Source organism: Sus scrofa, chromosome 18 (assembly GCF_000003025.6).
Source record: "Sus scrofa isolate TJ Tabasco breed Duroc chromosome 18, Sscrofa11.1, whole genome shotgun sequence".
Classification (NCBI taxonomy): Eukaryota; Metazoa; Chordata; class Mammalia; order Artiodactyla; family Suidae; genus Sus; species Sus scrofa.
In genome coordinates this window covers 21,632,898-21,649,436 of record NC_010460.4, presented here as the reverse complement: position 1 = coordinate 21,649,436, position 16,539 = coordinate 21,632,898, and the positions used below count along the sequence as shown (strand labels likewise).

General features: G+C 36.9%; 1 protein-coding gene across 6 annotated transcripts in view; it reads right to left on the bottom strand.

Annotated features, from left to right (window-relative positions):
* The window catches only part of GRM8 (glutamate metabotropic receptor 8), an 811,904-nt gene that overhangs the window by 107,516 nt on the left and 687,849 nt on the right, over positions 1-16,539 (bottom strand). For all 6 annotated transcript variants that reach the window (XM_021079054.1, XM_021079053.1, XM_021079052.1 and 3 more), the window contains one exon: positions 629-1,564. In XM_021079054.1, coding sequence (XP_020934713.1) covers positions 629-1,564 — 936 coding nt within the window. The remainder of the gene's footprint in view (positions 1-628; positions 1,565-16,539) is intronic.

Here is a 16,539-nt window from a genome sequence, read left to right as displayed (position 1 = left end):
TGTCTCCCTTCATTGTTCTCTACATATGGGAAAAAAAATAAGAATGGGGACTGAAGAGAAATAGTAAAACCGTTCAGATGGAACTAAGACATTTAGATTCTTTTTGCTGTTGCCATTTTACTATAAACGCTGCTTCTGTGACTAAAACCTTCCTAATTATTATGGAATAGCTTTTGTCCAGAGTCATTTAGAACCAGGGAAGGAACCATTTGTCATGCGCTGAGATATCTCTGAGATAGCGCATCCCTGTGAGTCATGTCTGGCCTTTCTCCCTGCCTTTTTTAATGCTTGGAAAAGAAGAGTTATGTTAGTCAATAAAAGAGCTGGGAAGGGATCGAGAAAGAGATGTGAGCTCTGTCAATCTTCAGCCTTGCTAAGGAGGACACATTAAAGTGGTTTTCATTGAAAACCAGCCTTAGTCAACACATATTCAAAGCAGAGTGATCTTTACATATATATATATATATATATATATATATATATATATATATACATATATACATACACATCTTACACTGAAGCTTCTTGAGAGACTATAAGTGAACTAAAAAGAAAGAAGGGAAAGTATCCTAAAGGAAGAAGTGAAATCCAGGAAAAGTGTTGGTAAAATGCATTTCTTGCCACTTACCTTTTCTGCTGACTGAGCTGTACCAAAAAAGATGGGAATGAAAGCTAACCAAATGATGCAGGTGGTGTACATGGTAAATCCAATAGGTTTGGCTTCGTTGAAAGTCTCTGGAACTCCTCTTGTTTTAATGGCATAAACAGTACAAGTGACCATCAAGAGGATACTGTACCCCAGTGAACAAATGAGCGAGAGATCGGAAATGTCACACTTGAGCACGCCCCTGGCGTTCTCGGGGTCTAGAGTCCGCTGTTCCCCATAGTCAATAATGATGTGCGGGGGGTCCACAACAAACCAGACACACACTCCCAGGAGCTGGATGGAGATGAGACTGAAGGTGATCACCAGCTGGGATGCTGGACTGATAAACTTGGGTGCTGTGACCGATTTCTTCCCCTGCTCAAATATTCGGTGAATTCGGTTTGTTTTGGTAAGAAGGGCTGCATAGCTGAAACACATGCCAAGTCCCAGGAAGATCCGTCGGAAGGAGCAGATGATTGTGTCCGGTGCTGCAATCATTAAAAAGGTGATGGAGTAGCAGAGAAAAATCCCCATGAGAAGCACGTAACTAAGTTCACGTCCCGAAGCCCTCACAATAGGTGTGTCGTTATAGCGGACAAAAGTCACAATCACAAAGGTCGTGGCGATGATTCCCAGGATGGCAACGAACACGGGTACCACAGCCCAGGGAGAATGCCACTCGAGTTTGATGATGGGAATCAGCTGGCAGCCTGTGCGGTTGATGTTCGGTCTCTGATCTAAAGGGCAGAGTTCACAGGAGAGCTCATCCACTTGGTAGTTGTAACCCTCGCAGCGCTCGCAGTGCCAGCAGCAAGGGACCCCTTTCACCGTTTTCTTCCTCTCCCCAGGCTTACAGGGCAGGCTGCAAACGGACGCCGGGTGAGTGTGCTCTCTATTCGCCCACTGCATGTCTTCCACCTGTGGGTATAAAATATTAATGAGCCTTCCATTTTTCCCCCATTTATAATATCCTAATCCTAGCCACAGGTTTGTAATAAATCACTGAATGCTGACAGTACAAACACAGTTTACCATAATAAGAGCCCAGAGTTTCTTTGCCTGATATTGACTTCATGAAAGTCTTAAATGATTGGGCCCAATAAATCATTCACATCATCAACCTGATGAGTGTCATTAGTTTACCTCCTAAATGTTGACCAGTCTGACATATGGAGAAAGATTTATTGGCTTAAGTGGTTTTAACACTAAAAAAAAGTCCCAAGCAAAAATGCGTTAGAATTACGTTCAGGTATAAATGCCAGAGTTCCTGAAACACCAGCTAGGATATAATCATACGTGTAAATGATGAGCCACCATATGTGGATAAATTCAAATCTCACTGGGTTAATTTTGAAAAGAAATGGCCAAACGAGCTACTTCATTCTCTGACGTACGTTCTCTGAACATACTCCTCGTACGTTCATGGTGATAACTTCATTGTTTCTGCCTCTTTTTAAGCTTGAAATACATTATTTTCCCCCTAGTCTTGCATTTCCACATTGTGAGATAGCTTAATGGTGATGTTTTCCATTGAACAAATGTAAGCTGAAAGCAGAGAAATTGGTGCAAATGAACAAGTCCTCCTGCTGTGTTCTGTGTCTGTTTCAGGGCCTTAAAGGTCCATCTTACCCTTTTGAATTAGATCATAGAATACCTCTATTAAAATAAAAATATTATTTTAGGGGAATTTTGCTAATCATTGACCTCTTTCCTTAAATTTGTTTGTAAAACGTTTTGGACCCAATTCCAATGTGAGGGGCAGGAGAAGAGGGGTTTTGCACTCTACCAAGAAATTCTTGGATACCAGCTGTGTGATTTATACATCAAATCAATTCTGACACCATCTACCTGGAAATAACATCAGATCCCACAGAATGCTAATAGGACAAAACTAGAAATTACAGAGAACAGGTGACAACTTACTATGAAATGCAGCTGCTGTATAAAAAGTAAGCTCTATGGGGGGATTTTTTTCACTGATATGAGTAAAAGTTACTGACACACAATTCACCCTCAAATATTTGTTGAATTTTTGAGGAAGGAAGGACAGGAAAGGCGCTGCTGAAGAAGGGACCCACTTGAAAGTTGGAAATAAAAATGGTTTTGGAAATAAAAAGATTACACAAAGAGGCACAGAGATGAGAGAGAAAAGAATTTTTTGGTGTATGCCTTTTTTTTTTTTTGCCTTTTTCTAGGGCCACTCCCACGGCACATGGAGGTTCATAGGCTAGGGGTCTAATTGGAGTTGTAGCTGCCAGCCTACGCCAGAGTCACAGCAACACGGGATCCAAGCCATGTCTGCAACCTACACCACAGCTCATGGCAACACCAGATTCTTAACCCACTAAAAAAGGCCAGGGATCAAACCCAAAACCTCATGGTTCCTAGTCGGATTTGTTAACCACTGAGCCATGATGAGAATTCCAGGTATGTTTAATAAAAACAAAACAAAATGAAAAACAAATTATTTTCCCAAGACCAGCTCTATTAAAACCCAAAGAAAACTGACCATCTCCCATGGTAGTCTGGGTCCAAGATGGCTCCTCAAAAATTTAACCTCCTGGAATTCATGTGCTTATGGAGTCCTCTCCCACTTTAAAAGAGCTGATTGCATGAACAACAATAATTTCCAGAAATAGCTGCATGTGGGAGGCTAGGTCATAAATGACATTTTGGCTTCTGCCTTGCTTCTCGTGGATCGTTCATTCCAGAGAAAAAACCAGACTGTCTTGAGAGCTCTCAAGCATCCCTATGGAATGGAACAGAAGCATCTTGCCAACGACCAGCACCCACTTGCTATGCATGTGATGGATACCTAGAAAGAAAATCACCTGGCCCAGTCAAGCCTTCAGACGTGTGCAGCCCCAGCTAACACCTTGACTCAACCTCATAGGAGACCTTGAGCGATAACAGCCTGGAAAAGCTGCTTCTAAATTTCCAATGTACAGAAACTTGTGAGATAATATGTTTTGTTGTCTTAAGCTCCTAAATATGGAGTTATTTATTACACAGCAATAGAAAACTAACGCAGCTCAAGTTAAGCTTACCCACCCATTCTGTGACCACCGCCAGTATAGTCAACTATTGAGAATCTACTGTGAAATGCCTCAAAGTGTTGAGGGTCAGAATATTCTATCATCACTCTTAAGGCTGCCTCCCTTTGGGAACGCTATGACTTAAGATTGTTCTCCTAAATAGATCTATTTCTTAAGGATGGTTCCTTTCTTGAATGTAGAGTGAATAGCAAAGGGCAGAGAATCATAGTTCCTAGGTTCAACACTTGCCAGGGCTGTCAGATCTCCCCAAGGTGGAGTACAGAATTCATGCATTTTTAATTTCAAACATCCTCCCTTGAGAAAGTAGAAGATGGCACTTCATGTATCTTAAGGGCATGCAAAACTATTAGCTCTACCTTGCCTGTTCACCACAGAGGGAAACAATCAATCATAACCCTGTTAATTTCTATTCGGTTGTAATGATTCAGAAAAGTTGTTTTATTTATGTTTAGCATTCCATTAGGCAAGGGAAAAAAGTTAAATTGGAAGTGGCTTCTCTCAAAAATATTGAGAAAAATGAAATGCTCCACTGAGTGGCTAAAGTATTAATTTTATACCCTAATGGACTCTTATAAGATAATAAAATACTTTTTGTGAAGGTTACGTTTCAAAGCTAATTATTGTAAAATTAAAATTGCATTTTGTTTGGGGCTTCTATGGATTTTTTTTACTGTTAACAAAAAAAAAAAAAATCCTAAGAAGCATCAAAGTTTGGTAAAGATCTTAAAGGTCTACTTCTCTAACCACAAGCCTAATTCTTTAATTCTCAACACACTTAGTTTTACAGAAGGAAATAAGACTTATTAACAAAAAGGAGTCCCCATCATGGCTCAGCAGTTAAGGAAACCAAATAGCATCTATGAGGATGTGGGTTCGATCCCTGGCCTCGCTCAGTGGCTTAAGGATCCAGCGTTGCTGTGAGCCATGGTGCAGGTCACAGGTGCAGCTTGGATCCCATGTTGCTGTGGCTCGGGTGTAGGCTGGCGGCTACAGCTCTGATTGGATCCCTATCCTGGAAACCTCCATATGCTGTGAGTGTGGTCCTAAAAAGATGAAAAAATAAACAAGACTTATTAACAAGAAAATATACCTATGTCAGCTAGGTCTCATTAAAAGCATAAATGTTCATCATTATAAACTAAATATTACATTTTTGATCAGTTTTCTTTGTACTGAACTAATAGAAAACTGTTTTTCCTAAATAGAGAATAGCCATAAGATAATGATAAATGCCACAATTTTTTAAATAGTTGTAAATTTTCTTTAAATAAAGATCTGTAATAACTCATATGCTAAAAAAAGAATGGAAATATGTATATGTATAGCTGATTCACTTTGCTGAACAGCTGAAACCAATACAACATTTAAATCGATAAAATAAAGATAATAATTAAAAAATAATATATTAAAGCAATCTTATGACATTCCTTGACATACTGGAGATAACTTTATGTATGTCTTAGTTAACATGTTCAATATGACATAACTTCATTTTCATCAAGAAATCTATTTATGTATAACTATATTGTGTTTTGATGCAATAGTTGAAGTCTGGGAACCAACCAAAATCCACCTCAAGGAAGGACAAATAAAACACTTGAATCAGGGTCTTGTAAATACATTAATATTTGAAAGATGTATTTTACATATGATGCTAAATTAAGAGCAATGCTACTTGAGGGTACATTAAACTGCCTAACTTTCACAACTATGCTACAAAACATAAATGAAGATCACCCACCCCTTTTATTTTGCTATATTAACAAATTACACCATCTTTCATAGAGTAAAAGAAGAAGGATAAACCATTCATTTAAAAAATGTGCCTTCCTCTCCTTTGATGTTTTTCTGATATCAGGCTGTTTTCTGTCTAAAACATGTGGTCTAACAAATGGATGAGAGTTATGTAGATAGACCTGGGAGAGACAAAACCATGGCCCATTCTGTGATGACAATGTTAACACAACAGTGATTCATTCTATAGGATCCAACCCAGTACACTCCACAGAATGTGAGCCATCCACTGGTTTCTGCTGTCAGATTACTACTGCAGACAAATACACCAACAACCACAAACCAAGACTTTCTTAGTGAGTATACTTACATTTTTTAATCTTTAATCTTTCCAGACCAAGCCACCTAGAGTAATGCTTCATAAATTCTTTTCATAGACATTATTTTTATAGAATAATTTTCTTCTGTGTGGTTATAATAACTACTGAGAAAAAGGACAGAAGAATGTTCCCCAATTAAAGGCCCTGCTGTAATTAATCACTTCTAGTATTCATTACAAAATTCTCACTCAATTTAATACCTCTATTACGTATTTTCCCACATATTAAGTGATATCTCCATTGATATGATTACATGTGGAGACATTTTAAATATAACACTTAAATATAATTGATATCTAGTCATACCATCCTTAATTAGCTCTTTTCATCTTGCTTTATAAATAAGCCCAGTATTAATAATCATTTTAGTGACTAGTTTGCCATGACAGTATTCAAAAGCCCAACTCTTCATCTGATTTATATAACAGCAGATTATATGTGCAAACATTTCCAATGAAACTGGGCATTTTTAAAAAGTTTACTTATTAATTTCCATATGATCAACAGGTTTAATAAGTGTACTTAATTAGCATGGGTATTTAAAATGTCAAAATTTGGTATCATATTTTGCAAATCACTTTTTTGTGAATCACATTCATTTACATATGAATGACCACTGTGTATTGCACAATTAATTCGATAATGCAACTCAAAATAAAGCTTCTCAATATATAAGTATACATATATATAAATATATATTTCTGCCTTAATACTGAACCATTTCCTTTGGGTCATGCAAGGCTCTTTACTCTTGTTCAGAGTGGTAAGTAGATTTAGCATCCTTGGAAAATCTAGTCTGTGTGAAATGATCTCAGATTGAAGTTCTAGTTTCATGTGTTATTACAGATCTACATAACCTTTAAAAATACAAAAGACTTCTAATTTATAAAAATAAAATACCTAGGAATAAACTTAACAGGTAAAGTACAAGTTTTTTTTCACTAAAACCACAGTATCATTTAAAGAAATTTAAAGATCTAAATAAATGAAAAGACATCCCAAGTTCATGGAGCAGAAGATTTAACATTGCCAAGGTGGAAATATTCCCAAAACGGATTGACAGATTCAATATAACCCCCATTAAATCTCATCTGGCTTCTTTGCAAAAATTGACACTTTGATCCTAAAATTCATGTGGAATTATAAAGGTAGCCAGAATAGACAAAAAGATTTTGAAAGTGAAGATTGAAGTTAGAAGATTCACACTTCCTGATTTTAAAACTTACCACAAAGCTGCAGTAATCAAGCAGTATGATATTGGCATAAAGATAGACTAATCAATGAAATAAAATTGAGACCCAGATATAACCTCTTACATGCATGACCAATTGACTTTTGATAAAGATGACAAAGCAATTTAATGGAGGGAAAAAATAGCCTTTTCAACAAGGGTGCCAGGGAAAGATGACACCAAAAGAATAAGCAACAATATAAAAATAAATAAATCAGAGTTCATCAATATTAAATACTTTTGTGATTCAACAGATGCCATTAGGAGAGGGAAAAGACAACACACAGCTTGGGTGAAAATATTTTCAAATCATATATCTGATAAGGAATTTAAATCCAAAATATTCATTCTTAAAACTCTTAGAATCTAACAGTTAAAAGGGCATACAATCTGTTTAAAAATAAGCAAAATACATGAAGAAACATTTCTAAAATGAGAAGTATGAGTGGCCAATAGGCACATGAAAGGATGTCTAACATCATTAGTCATTAGAGAAATGCAAATCAAAACCAGAGTACCCAGTAGGAGGGCCATAAAAAAAAAAAAGTAGACAAGAGCAAGTGTTAGTGAATATGGGAAGAAATTAAAACCCTTTACATTGTCAGTGGCAATGTAAATTAGTGCAGTTATTTTGAACAACAGTTTGGCATGTCCTCAAAAAGTTAAACATAGAATTGTCATATGACCTAGAAATTCCACTAAGTAATTTCAATCTAAGAAAACTGGAGACATATGTTCACACAAAAATTTGTGCATGAATGTTCACAGCAGCATTATTCATTATAGCAAAAAAGCAGAAGCAACCCAACTGTCCATAAATGAAATGTGCTTTATCTATACAACCTGAAATTTAAGAGAAATAAAAAGAATAAAGTACAAATTTATGCTATAAAATGGATGAACCTTGAAAATATGTAAAGTGAAATAAATCAGCCACAAAGACCATAGACTGTTGTGATTTTAATTTATATGAAGTGTCCAGAATTGGCAAATCCATAGACAGACATTAGATTGGTGACTGCCAGTGTTTAAGGAGAGAGGGGAATACAAAGTGACTACCCAAGGGTATAGGATTTCCTGGGAGGTGGTGAATATGGTTTAAAATTAGTGGTAGTAGATACCTGACCCTGTGAGTATGCTAAAAACCACTGAATTATGTATTTTAAAAGGGCAAATTTGAAGGTATTTGAATTATCTCCATAAAGCTGTTATTTAAAAAAATGCAAACTAAACAATGTCAGAAGTATTAACAGTCAGCCCTTCCTTTGCTGTAAAAAAAACCAAACATATAGCATGCCCACCCTGTTCAAGATACAAGGTTTGAGAGTTCCTGTTGTGGCTCAGTGGAAACGAGTCTCACTAGCATCCGTGAGGACATAGGTTCGATCCCTGGCCTCGCTCAGTGGGTTAAGGATCTGGCATTGCCATGAGCTGTGGTGTACGTCGCAGATGCAACCTGGATCCCGCATTGCTGTGGCTGTGTTGTAGGCAGCAGCTGTAGCTGCAATTACATCCCTAGCCTGGGAACCTCCATATGCTACAGTTATGGCCCTAAAAAGACAAAGGACAAAAAAAAAAAAAAAAAAAAAAAAGATACAAGGTTTGGAGTTCCCATTGTGGTGCAGTGGAAACAAATCCAACTAGTAACCATGAGTTTGCATGTTTGATGGTTAAGGATCTGGTGTTGCTGTGAGCTGTGGTGTAGGTCACAGACGAGGTTCAGATCCTGGGTGAAAATATTTTCAAATCATATATCTGATAAGGAATTTAAATCCAATTTAAATCCAAAATTTAAATTGTGGCTGTGGTGCAACAGCTCAGATTAGACCCCTAGCTTGGGAACCTCCATATGTCACAGATGCGGCCCTAAAAAGACAGAGGAAAAAAAAAAAGCAAGATATGAGGATCAATGTGGGGATTCAATAGTGACCATGTCATGGTCCCTGGCCTCCAGAGACAGTATAGGTGGGGAAAGAGAGAAGTAAAGAGCCAGTCACGGCTCAGTATGAGACTCCCTAAAACAAGGATGGGGATATGGTGCATTAGAAGAGCACCTAGCAGGGTCGCCAAGCCTAGGCTTCAGGCATGTGTGAACAGCAGACTGAAGGATGTGCAGGAGGTAAACCAGGGAAGGGGGTCTCAAGAATGCTTCATGCAGAAGACAAACAAATGAACATTAAGATCCAGGGTCAAGATGTCATAATACCCTGGAGAAACAAAAGGCGTAAAGAAGAGCAAAAGTATAGATTAAAGAACTGAGCAGAGTGGCAAGAGGCAGCTCTGGAAAAGATAGGCTAGATTGTGAAGAACCTTGTGAGCTACTGAGAGGAGTCTGGATGTTATCTTGAATGTGGAGGTTGGGATACTCTGAAGGGTTATAATGAGGAAAGGGATAATGAGTTTTACTTTTTAGAAGAATCCCTGGGCTTCAGGGCAGAGAAAAAACTTAAGGAACCCAAGACTAGACACAGGTCAACTGCCAACCATGCTGAGGCTGTTGTAGAAATTGAGATGAAAGGCAATGGTGGCAGGAATCCAGAGAATGGCAGCGAGCATAAAGGACTTTGTAAGCAGCACCAGGTTTTCAGATTTGATTCTCAAGGCCATGGAGAGTGATTGAAGGATTTTAACCAAATGCATGATCACACAGAAAATATTAAAAATGTATATATATTAAACTTAAAAATATAAACATATTTTATATACATTTACTTTGGAGATCAATATGGTGACAGATCAGGGAAAAGATGATATAGAAGCAAGAATATCTATATATATAGCAAGGATAAAAATGGGGAGAATAATTTCATGATTTCAGGCAAGACAAGAGCCTGTGAACTGATGGAGACAGTGGTGATGAATAAGAAGAGACAAATTTAAGATACAGTAAAGAAAATAAAGATAAGGGTGGCAGGAGGGAAAGAGGAACCAAGCGTTGGCCCCAGGCTTGTGTTTGAGAGTCAACCTTAGAATTTCACTTGCTTCAACCTCATGCCTAATCAATCACCAATAACATGGCCAGGCTTATTCTCACCCCTGTCTAACTTCCAGGTAATCATGGATCAACCTTTCTTACCCCATATACACTCAGACGACAACTTGTAGTCTTCTTCATTGGCACTTTTACAGTATGTAGTTATGTATTTATTTGTTTGATTTTCTTTTTATTCAAATAAGTGGTTTTATAACTTTTAAGTTATGTTCCTCAGAATCACGTAAGGAATTTAAGATATACCTCATTCGTTCCCAGTTTTACAATATAATAGGTCTAGAAAGGAACCCCAAGTTGGCTTTTTTTTTCCCCAACTGTGCCCACGGCATGTAACATTTCCTGGCAGGAATGGAACTCTGTACCTTAGCAGTGACAATGCTGGATCTTTAACCAAATAGGCCAGCAGGGAACTCCAAGTTGATATTTTTAAAAGAAGCCCTTCTCCCAATTTAAATGTATTTTCCTCAAGCGAGTAAGAGCCAGGTCATTTTTGTCCTCTGCTACATCTTTAGCCTAAGTGCAGTAGGTAAGTAGGTAGGTAGGGTGGTAATTAACCCCCAATAGGCATCAATAAATAATCTGTTGAATAAAGGAAGAGGAGTGGAAAAATCATGAACAAGTGATGGTGTCTTTCATTCAAAGTGCCAGCAAAGCATCCAAGCCAAGAAGCTCCGGAACCAGAACCCGATGAACGCATGAGGTATGTTCATGAGTCAGGCTTGCCTGCGGCAAAGATTTCTAAAACACAGTCATATGCGAGAAAGTTGAGACCATGAATATTTATTAGCAAATTCTCACCCACAGAAACAGTGCAAAGTGTGAAAGGAAGATGACATAAATGGAGGCATGGAAAGAGCAGAATTTAAGGAGCAGACTCAGAAAAATTAGTAGAGAAGGATGAAAAAACATGGGCAGATGGAAACTGGAGAAGAATCTAGTCTAAGGTCCAAGAAGACAAAAAGATAATTTCAGCAACAAGGTTGTGGTCAGTGGTGACCAAAGACACAGTCAAATTCCATGAGGATAGGATTTGAAAATCAAGAGTCCATGGTTACCTTCACAACAGGAAATTTAGCTTTTCTGTGAAGTCTTCTTTGATTGACCCTATACCATTTGGATAGATATGTGCCTCCCCTGGATTTCATTATACTTAATTGTGCCTTTTATTATAACTCTTTGGCATTATATTACTATCATCTGTTCATGTATCAATTTCCCCACTAGACCAAGAGCCCAGAATCTCAAAGACAGATATTTTTACTTTCCATTACTTATACTAAGATCTAGGATTCAGTAGGAATTCAATGTTTGAAAGAAAATAAATTGATTAATAAATTGAAGATATACTAAACACATGTATTACTACTCCAAATACATAATTATTCTTTATTTAGGGTTTTGACTAGGATGGTAGTAAACTTATTCTTTCCTAAGATTAGTCCTGTGTGGTTTTAAGTGTTCAATGTGTAGGGAGAAGGGAGACCAAAGAGGAATTCTAAAGCCATCAATTATTTTGACTTAAAAAATAAAGCCAAATTTTCAAAGTTAAAAAAATAACTTATTCTTTCCTAAATCTGGTTTCTAGATTATTTCATCCATACCTTCAGAGAGGCTAATTTGGGGCAGTTATGCACTCTGACACATGATTTATAGGATATTGGAAAGATGTAACAAGTTAATATCTGCAAAAATGTTTTGTGAATTAAAAAATGTATAAATGATGGTCAAAAACTCTACATATATCTTGATTTAGGACTAAGAGGCAGCGCTAGAAAAAAAGCCCCACGCTCTGCGTATAATTAAATATAGCTGATCTGTTCAAAAACTATGTCAGCAGCAGCAAGCAAAAGCAATGTCTTTGGATTTCATCCAAATCTGCTCTTTCATGGTTTGGTTTTCCCACCGTCTCAGTTCTTAATGTCAGTTCCTGGTAATTGCTACCTGAGATGCCCCTTCTCTCATCACAGCAGCTCAATGCAAAGAAAACTGTCTAGGTGAGTGTCTTCTGCTCTTGACTCTGAAGCTGCAGGAGGTGGTATCTGTGAGTGTGGATGCTGGGATATATGTTGTGCGATGCCTGGTTTCAGGGACAAGTATAGGAAGTCAGACCCACCATGCTCTTGGTGAATGGGATGCACTAACACTATAACAGTCTCACCCAAACACAGGGCAAAGGCAAATGTCCAAGGAGTGTATGATATTTCTAGCAGAAGTATTGAAACAGAATAATTTTTCCATAATTTTAAATTTGTAATAAAAATAATTATTTGAATGCTATGAATAGTGATCATTTTAAATCATAAGACATTGAACTAGGACTTGTGTTACTAGGTTCAGACTGTATTCTAAAAAAACAAAATTAGAGTTTTAAATAATTTCCTTAGATAAAATCTTTTCACTTAAGATTAATTCATCTGAACATTTATTATAAAAATAATGATTTTAACTTATCAGGATGATTTGATATGTTAGATCACTTGTGAATATTATTTAAAAGCTTTCATATTTTTAATTTCAAAGTGAGCTAAATCTTAAAATATGACCTAAATGTCATCTATAAATAGCTACATTAAATACACTGTGCCAGTACTTTGTGATGACTAAGTTCATTTCAGCAGATCCTTCACTGCTACTAAGTAGAAGTAAATAATTTGAAAATCAGCTCTGGGCTAATGCTCTCTTAGAACAGTCCTTTTAATTATTCACACTTCTTATTTTTCCTACACTAAGTTGATTTAGAAACTAAGATAATTCTTGATAAGGCACTTTGTGATATTTTGAACAGTAAAACAGATGTTGAGTGCAAAACACTTGTCTATTTCGACTTTAGGCCATATCATTCAATGTACATTTAACGCAATCTACGGAAATTTATAGGAAGTAAATGCCTTCAGATTGTGAGAGGTTAAGACAAAGGAGTTTGGAATGAATTATTTCCAGTGGAAAGCCATTTTATATGGCTAAGTAAACAGACATAAAAAGTGATGGTGATGATGAGAGCTAACATTTGTTGAGGGCATACTATGTGCCAGAACTGTCGGAAGCGATGATCATTAAGTGCTTATAACAACCCTGTGAGTTAGGGACCCCCACTCTGCCCATTTTGTTTAAGGAGTCACGGAGCAGTGGGTAATTTGCCTCACATCACGTGTAGTATTACTAAATGATGAAGGCGACTGGAAGCCACATGGCCAGTCCCAGCATCTTATTGCCTGTACCTGATGTCTCCCAGGGCAGTACATGGCATGAAGGATGGATGAAACTATTTTTAAACTGACTGAAGATCCAGAATAGGGAGCAGAGGAGGTAGGAAACAGCACAGTAGTTATAACACCTTTAAACAATAGTCTGGGTGAGGAGAGTATAGTCCCAGACAGGAGAGACCCTAGACAAGAACAGAAGAGTAAGTGGGACCAGGGCAGTGAGTTTCCTGGGAACAGAAAGAGTGAGTTGAAAACAGGTTTAGAAAGAAGAATCAAAAGAATTTGGTGATAATTTGCTTAAAGGATTTTTTTCACACCAAAAGAAAAAAAAAAAGAAAAAACCTTCAGAAGAGATAAATATTTGTTTCATGGTTTGAGTATGCTATGTATTCCTTTTTTCCTCATAATTATTACAGTGAAACATTGTCTCCAGCTAAGATTCTTCTAGCTACTTCCATATATGAGTATCATTAAGAGGTTACTGTATCAATTTACCATCTTTTTGTTTGTTTGTTTGCACCCAGAATACAGAACTTCCAGGCCAGGGATTGAACCTGTTCCACAGCAGTGACAATGCCAGGTCCTTCACCTGTTCAGCCACCAGGGAACTTCTGAGCATGATTTATTCACAACCCTAAATGGCACTCTTCCTGCCAAAAAGACATTTTTTATAACTTAATCCCAAATGAATACATGGAAAATAAGATACCTTACTTGAATTAAAAAGAGAAGAGACAGTTAAAAAAAAAAAAAAAACTCTACTGCATACAGAATTCCTAGAGATTTCATGACTATATTCTACCCACATAGAGAATAGAGAGAGAAACTGTTAAATACCAACAAAAAGGCTCCTGCAGCTAGGGAGGGACAGAGTTATCACAATTAGACATATCATAAAAATAAATGACTTTTAAAAAAGGAGAGAACCTGATGTTTCTTTTCAGCCCCCAAACTAGAGACTAAAGACTCTTCTCACAGACTGCAGTACAGAATAGAAAGATTGAGAGAGATTAAGAAAAAGTTTTCTTGGATTCAGCTGAGCCAAGAGACCAGACAGCAAAGAACAGAGATGAATGAGAAATTGCGTGGTACAAGAGAGACCACAGCTGTCATCTGGGAGAAATATGACTCACAAAGACACACAAATATTGTCCAGAATTGTTTGTTTTTATGTTTCAGCTAATAGGACAAAGTAGTAACCAAAGCTATTGAAATACAACAAAAAGACCGTGCTTAGAATGTTGAACTTTGATCAATAGCAGACAGAAATACTGTGAATTTCCTCAAACTCATATTGATATTAAGACACGTTTACTCTGACACAGAAGTGACAAACAACATATCAAAACTAAGGCAATGATATGAGAAAAGAATCTCTATGACATCAGAAGAGAAATATTTTAAATCAGGTGCATCTGGCTACGGGTTCCTCAATTTATGAAGAACTTATTTATTCATTGATTCAAAAACATGAATTGCAATAACAGTATAAACAACTGGGTAGGTACTAGGAACAGAAAAATGAATGAAGCAACATCTATGCACACAAAGAGCTCTCAATTTATAAGGGAATGAAATTCAACACTAAAATCATGTGATCAAATATTTGATGTTAGTGAAGTAGGACACTTTCTTTCTCCCAACCTGGCAAAAAAAAAAAAAAAAAAGAAAGAAAGAAAAGAAAACTAGAGGTTTACTCTCTGAGGAAGGTAAAACATAGGGTCTCTTGGATGCAAGATGCCTGGTATAGTTGGGATCAGGGTACCACATCAACATGTAACATACGAATGCTGAGTTTTCCAGTCCTCTACCCTACCTGGCTCACAGAACACAACTAGCCTCATTTACATCCCCCAAGCGGAGGATGTGAAGATTCATCTTTGGGAGACTTTTAGATCCATGAGCCTAAAAGAAAATATCTAGACATTCTGATGTGAGGTGATTTCGCAGTGATATCCATTGTCAACAAACATACCCATGTGCAGAAAGCTTTTGGTCAGCTGTGTCCAGCACTCTCATATCTGAGTGGAATCCAAGGATCACTGGGCATGAAGAAAAATTTTTACCATGAATATTAAACATTACATCAAACAAGTGGGGGGGGTGAAGCAATGTAAGTAAATAAAGCTATGTCTGGAAAGAGAAGCATTAAAAATGATTAATACCTTCAGAAGTTTTTTCAAAAATAAAACAATAAATTTCTGTAAGAAAGGAATATTCATGGAGCATGAAATAACTCTTACAAATTAATTCTAAATCATTATAATTAATATAGCTAAATTGCATTCTTAGTCATAATTAGTTATAACTGTAGATAACTGAATTAATTATAATTCTGAATTATAATTTCAGAAACAAAAAATCAATAGAAGAATTAGAAGGTAGAGTTGAGATAATTTCCCAGAAAGTAAATCAGAGAGACATAGAGAAAGAAATCAGGAGAGAATTAAAGGATCAGTCCAGGATTTTTTTTTTTTTTTTTTTTTTTTTTTTTTTTTTTTTTTTTTTTGTCTTTTGTCTTTTTTGTTGTTGTTGCTATTTCTTGGGCCGCTCCCGCGGCATATGGAGGTTCCCAGGCTAGGGGTCCAATCGGAGCTGTAGCCACCGGCCTACGCCAGAGCCACAGCAACGTGGGATCCGAGCCGCGTCTGCAACCTACACCACAGCTCACGGCAACGCCGGATCCTTAACCCACTGAGCAAGGGCAGGGACCGAACCCGCAACCTCATGGTTCCTAGTCGGATTCGTTAACCACTGCGCCACGACGGGAACTCCAGTCCAGGATTTAAATGAGAATTCCAGAAAAAGAAAATGCGGCATTGTGATTATTAAACACAGAAAAAAATTTTCTGAAAAGGAAATGATAAGACATTGCAGATTAAAAGGTCCTACTGAGTGTTCAGCCCAATAAATAAAAAGCATACACATATTAGGGTATATCCTGTGAGCTTTCAGAATAATGAGTACAAATAGGAAAACTTAGAAGATTCTGGAGACCAAAAAAAAAAAAAACCAATGAAACAAAAACAAAACAAAACAAAAACTTACAGAGAACTGAGGATCAGAATAACCTGAGAGCTATGAAACAATGAAATAACGGCTTCAAATTCTCAGGTAAAATGATTTCCAACCTAGATTTTGGCAATCTGTTGTTTAAACATAATATTAAAATGAATATATTTTTATAAATCCAAGTTCTCCAAAACACATATCTTCCATTTTCAGTTTCAGGAAGCTATGGGTTGATAGGTTGTCCTTAAAGAAAATAATAAACGAAGTAAGAGGGAAGCTGAATTA